Source organism: Papilio polytes, unplaced genomic scaffold (assembly GCF_000836215.1).
Source record: "Papilio polytes unplaced genomic scaffold, Ppol_1.0 DF823980.1, whole genome shotgun sequence".
Classification (NCBI taxonomy): domain Eukaryota; kingdom Metazoa; phylum Arthropoda; class Insecta; order Lepidoptera; family Papilionidae; genus Papilio; species Papilio polytes.
Genome location: NW_013525224.1, coordinates 1,013,076 through 1,018,613, shown reverse-complemented (window position 1 = coordinate 1,018,613; position 5,538 = coordinate 1,013,076). Strand labels below are relative to the sequence as shown.

Sequence of the window (5,538 nt, the reverse complement as noted above, 5' to 3'; positions counted from 1 at the left end):
CCCGCCTTCAGTCTATTACTTGACGAGTGTCCTCGCGGCGCAGAGACTCTCCTCACCAGGCTCGTACATATACTTACTGAGAAAAGTAAGTAAAATATCTACTTTAAACAAGCACTTTTTATACCTACAACCTAGACTTACAAGATTCATATGGCAATTGCAATTTTGTTAACTAACTATGTCATAAAAGTGTTTTGACCAATGAGAGAGCGGTAACTGCACGGGTTTATGCATTATTATAATAACGAAATTCGACTTTGAATTAGCTTATAGTTTGGCTTCGTTTCCGTTATGGAATAATTTTGAAAGTTGGGATTTTTATTCTTACTGGCAACTCTACAAAGTAACCCTTCACTCAAAAACTGCCATAAGATTCTTTTAGGTAACGATATTAGATGTTGAATTGCCACTAATTGAGTCTTGCTGTAAATTCCTAGTATTCAATCTACTAATACTATTCTTATTATTAAAAAAAAATAGTGATAGAGTCCTCAATAACTTCTATTACTTTTTAGCACCCCCCACACCGGAGCTGGTGTCGAAGGTGCGGGAATTGTACGCGACTCGCGTCTCCGACGTACGTTTCCTGATACCCGTACTCACGGGACTCACTAAAAAAGAGGTAAACATACTTATTTGTTGTGTAGGATATCAGCAATTATAATAGGTTTTTGAATAATTATTTTTATAATAAATAGTCTTAGAGTTACGACAGGCTATAGGCTATATATTTTCATACTATTAAGCTTTGGGAGTGACTGAATTGGAAAAAATGCTCTGCGAGAAAGGGACAAAAACTACAAGCAAAGTAGCAAGATAGCTATGGGAAATGTTAGCCAATGACAAAGGTTTTCGTTGTTATTTAAGTAAAATAAAAGTTTTGAGGAATCTAATCAATCAAGTTAAATAAAAAATAAAGTTTTTATAATGCACCGGAATAGCTATAATATACAATTCGTAAATTTCTACCATAGGCACTGAGTTTCACGATAAAATTCGTAATCAAATATAATTTATTAATTAATGTCGTTTATTTTAGATTTTAGCGGCTCTACCGAAGCTGATAAAATTGAACCCGGCCGTGGTTAGGGAAGTGTTCAACAAACTGCTGGGACTTCAGAACTCTCCTGACGAAGAACCACCAGGTAAATAGAAATTACAGGAAACATTCGTAAAAAACATGTTTCTCATTAAAAAAAAGCAATGTTTTTTTGAGTGTTTTTATAATAATAATGTGACTCGAGATATTTTCTAATAACATAGTAAACATCATTTTAATCTAGTCTAGATTTTAAATTTTCTTTTTCTTTATACATTTAAAATTGATTTTATTTTTACAGACGTAATAATTTGTAAGTACATTTTACACAATAATTTTAGTAAATTTCACATCATCTTATGATCAGTTTTACAAAAAAACCTTTTGTTACTAAAATATCGTTATGGCACATCTGTTACCAAAAAAAAATAATTCACGTATGTGTTATATTTTCAGTTTCGCCTCAGGATCTTTTAGTGGAATTGCACCTTATAGACCCGAGTAAAGCCGACCTCAAATACATCATCAAAGCGACAGCCATTTGCTTCGCTGAGAAAAACACGTACACGCAAGACGTAAGTTAATGCAAAAGTCCCTTCCCTGATAAATCCCCTCCCATTCCCATATTTTACTCATAAGGATTTTTTTCTAATCTGTAATTGTGTCAACCTTCAACTAGTCCGTAAAAATACCTTCAATAATCCAGTAAATATACCTTCAACTAGTCTGTAAATATATCAACAATAAAATGTAAAGATACTTTCAACTAGTTTGTAAATATATCTTCAACGAATATGTAAATATTCCTTCGACTAGTCTGTAAATATATCTTCAACTATGTGAACAATTCAACAAGTCTGTGAATATATCTTCAACAAATATGTAAACATAGCTTCAACTAGTCTGTAAATGTTAGCTAATCTGTAAAGGTGAGCAGGTGGTGTCGGCGGTGCTGCAGCGGCTGGCGGAGGAGCGCGAGATCCCGGTGCTGATGATGCGCAGCGTGCTGCAGGCGCTCACGCTGCACCCCGCGCTGGCCGCGCTCGCCACGCACATCCTCAGCCTGCTCATTGACAAGGAGGTCCACATTGCACCTTCATTTATACTTAGATATCAATAATGTCAAGGCCTAGTACGAGAAGTCGAATTCTTAAGGGAAAATACTCAATTCTTGTTGCTCTTGGATCCGGAATTTTGGGATTATTTTACATTAGAACTGCATCATACATGTTTTTTCGTCAATACTTTGGCTTTGAAATCAGAGTTGAACTGGACTAGCGAATTGAAAGTATTTTTAACACCTACTGATTGGAGACTGGTTTAATTTTTTTGGACCCAAACAAAGACACTTAAAAACTAATTATTTCAGATAAAACGACTTTCCCTTTCCTTATAGAAAAACATGGGAAATTGATATAAATTAGACATCAGAGTATACAAGAAATGTATTCCAGTTGTCATATTCATGCAGTAAATGTTAATTTAAGTAAACTTATTGTCATTTTTATGCAAATAGTGTTAAATAAATCTTACTAATATTATAAATGCGAAAGTTTAGATGGGTGGATGTTTGTTAGAGTGTAGCCTAAACTGCTGAACGAACCTCGGTGTAATTTGGTACAAATGTAGAGGATAGTTTGGAAGAACAAATAGGTTATTCACTTTTGTTTTTTTAGTTCCACGCGGACGGTTCGCGGGCGGAAGCTAGTAAATAAATAAATGTAGCTGATATCTACTGCAAAATAAATCCCGTTTATTTTGCAGGTGTGGTGTCACAAAGTGGCATGGGAGGGGTGGGTGAAGTGCTGCTTGCGGCTGCAGGCGCTGGGCAGCGCGGGCGTGGCGCCGCTGCTGGCCGCGCTGCCGCCCGCCGCGCTCGCCGCGCTGCCCGCGCCGCTGCACCAGCTCGCCATGGTACCTACTGTCTACACGCAAAACTACCCTAATGTATAGTCATTTCGAGGCAAAGCTACCTTGAGGTATATTCGCTTCGAGGCAAAACTACCTTGAGGTATCTTCGCTTCGAGGTAAAACTACCTTGAGGTATATTCGCTTTGAGGTAAAACTACCTTGAGGTATAGTTGCTTTGAGGTAAAACTACCTTGAGGTATAGTTGTTTCGAGGCAAAACTACCTTGAGACAGTCACTTTGAGGTAAAACTACCTTGAATCAGTCACTTGGGGGCAAAACTACCTTGAGACAGTCACTTTCAGGTAAAACTACCTTGAATCAGTCACTTGGAGGCAAAACTACCTTGAGACAGTCACTTCGAGACAAAACTACCTTGAGTTATGGTCACTTTAACGCAACCTCTTTGAGGTAAAACTAACTTGAGACAGCTTCATAAAAGATTTTGCAAGGAGTGAGGCAGCTCTCAGTTGCACTCAGTCGCTCAGTCTTTAACAAGCTCTCTGGCCCTCAGTATTTCAGTCGCTCAGTAGCTTAGTACATTTTTAGTCGTCACAATGCTTTAGTGTATTCGTTTTAAAATAATTCACCAGTATTGCTCATAATACCGCTCGACTGTCATATTTTTTAAAAAGTCATTCGTATCGAAATTTATAACAATGTATTTTTTTTATTGTTTTTTTTTATTTGTTTCCAGGAGCCTATAGCTGGCAACCCCATAGAGCCGCTGCCGCCCGGCATGGAATGACGAATGCCTCACTGCGACTACCCGCACTCCGAGCACTGGCCACAATACTTCTCTCAACATAATTGATTAATAAAATGTTAATAAATAAATTGGTTATAATTGTTTGTTTTTTATTTTAATAAACTACAGCAGATATGGCTGTTTCTATCGTCCTAGTACTTTTTTTAAATCAAAGATTAAAAAAAATGTAGAGTAGGCATAGTTGACATTTCACTTGAAATATTTTTTATATTTTATTTACGCTCGATGTAAATTGTCATTAAATAATATTTAAATATTCAAATTGTAATTTTTAACACTAGTTTTTTTAATACAAAAGATACATCTTATAATTGTAAAATGTTTCATTATAATGTCAATACGACACAATTTTGCAGTAAAATTTACAATTGATATAGTACCATAAAAAATACCAGTTAAAAAAGTTTATGCCTAGTCTGTATTTAAAAATCTTAGGTCAGGGTAAGTGTGATGAAAAATAAAACAAATTGATTAATCAAGTAAACATTTTAATTAAAATTTTAAATGTAATGTAAATATAAAATTTACAGTTAAAAAAATATTAAATCATGATATTTGAGGTTATACTCATTTTTATTGAAGTTTAAAGCTTTCAATTTTGGGTGAAATCGCTTTTATTATATTTTCGATGGTGTAAGGCGTATCTGTAAAAGAAAGTAAATCAGTACTCATAACCTAAAAATACAATTTCAAATTTAGGGAAAATAAAAATAAATATATTCCAACTTATTTTTGTGCAAAACAATATCTATAATTAAAAAAAAAAAACATTTATAATTTCTGCCTATCCACCGCAGCTACTGCCATGCGGATGATTCCAAGGTTCTCGCGGAAGATCAGCGCTGGGTGCCTCATTGAGTACCACCCAGCATTCAAAGCTGAGCGTGGACCCAATCCGATCGACATCACAATATTTTATTATATTCTTTTATTTAGTTATTACCATTTTTTCCCTACATAGTTACTACGTTAGTTTATATTTGTTTCTCTCTTATTATTTCTGATTGTGTTGTGTTGCTAAGGATCAAATGTTATTTTATTTTATCTTACCGACATGCAGCCATTCTTTGTCAACATATCCGAACTCCTTCCTGCCTTCCAGCAGGGCCTCGTGCAGAGCCAGCGTCACGCTCACCGCCAGCACCAGCGCAGGCTCTCCCGTCGCTGTTACAATGAAAAATCTAACTAAAATAACATTCGCCTGCGTCAGCGCGGATATAACCTATAATATTCCCTACTATACCCGCGCTAACGGAACGTAGGCCCCTTCAAAGTCCTGTTATAATCAGTCCACGAGTTCCGGAGATTACTCAGAACAAACTTGTAGAGAAATAGACAAAAGTAAATATTTTAAATTTCACTATTAACACCGCGATTACACTTCGAGAAATATTTTGTTTTCTATATTCTGCATACAGACAATCAAATATTAACTGATTTTAATGTGTAGTGTGAAAAATTGGTTTTAGTAGTTTTTTAGTCTGTACAAAGGTAGAGAAAGACCGAAGAAAGTATGGATGGATTGTGTGAGAGAGACAAAAAAGAATTATGTACTGTTCTAGCATCAGTTTCACTCACAATAGTTTTCTCCGATCTTCTTTTTTTAATACTTGTGAGAAGGAGGCTAAATAGGGGAGAGCGTCGGTGGCTTAGTGGTTTAAACACTTGACTTGTAATCTACAGGTCTTGGGTTCGAATCTCGCCGTACCAATGTGATTTTCGAATTTTCGAATTTTCATATGTACATAATTTACCCGACGTTCTTACGGTGAAGGAAAACATCGCGAAGCCTGCACATAGCGGAGAAATTCAAAAATATGTG

The 5,538-nt window shown here is 35.8% G+C and overlaps 2 protein-coding genes across 2 annotated transcripts in view; one reads left to right on the top strand and one right to left on the bottom strand.

The window, feature by feature from the left end:
* Positions 1 to 3,791, top strand: part of LOC106101451 (symplekin) — a 10,075-nt gene extending 6,284 nt beyond the window's left edge. The window contains exons 7-13 of the mRNA XM_013280689.1: positions 1 to 85; positions 516 to 622; positions 1,040 to 1,145; positions 1,496 to 1,614; positions 1,977 to 2,120; positions 2,804 to 2,953; positions 3,645 to 3,791. Of these exons, the coding sequence (XP_013136143.1) occupies positions 1 to 85; positions 516 to 622; positions 1,040 to 1,145; positions 1,496 to 1,614; positions 1,977 to 2,120; positions 2,804 to 2,953; positions 3,645 to 3,695 (762 nt within the window). The 3' untranslated portion in view covers positions 3,696 to 3,791. The remainder of the gene's footprint in view (positions 86 to 515; positions 623 to 1,039; positions 1,146 to 1,495; positions 1,615 to 1,976; positions 2,121 to 2,803; positions 2,954 to 3,644) is intronic.
* A 458-nt stretch (positions 3,792 to 4,249) lies between these two features.
* Positions 4,250 to 5,538, bottom strand: part of LOC106101450 (indole-3-acetaldehyde oxidase-like) — a 21,742-nt gene continuing 20,453 nt past the window's right edge. The window contains exons 20-22 of the mRNA XM_013280688.1: positions 5,484 to 5,506; positions 4,767 to 4,938; positions 4,250 to 4,360 (exon numbers count right to left, since the gene is read on the bottom strand). Coding sequence (XP_013136142.1) covers positions 4,290 to 4,360; positions 4,767 to 4,938; positions 5,484 to 5,506 — 266 coding nt within the window. The 3' untranslated portion in view covers positions 4,250 to 4,289. The remainder of the gene's footprint in view (positions 4,361 to 4,766; positions 4,939 to 5,483; positions 5,507 to 5,538) is intronic.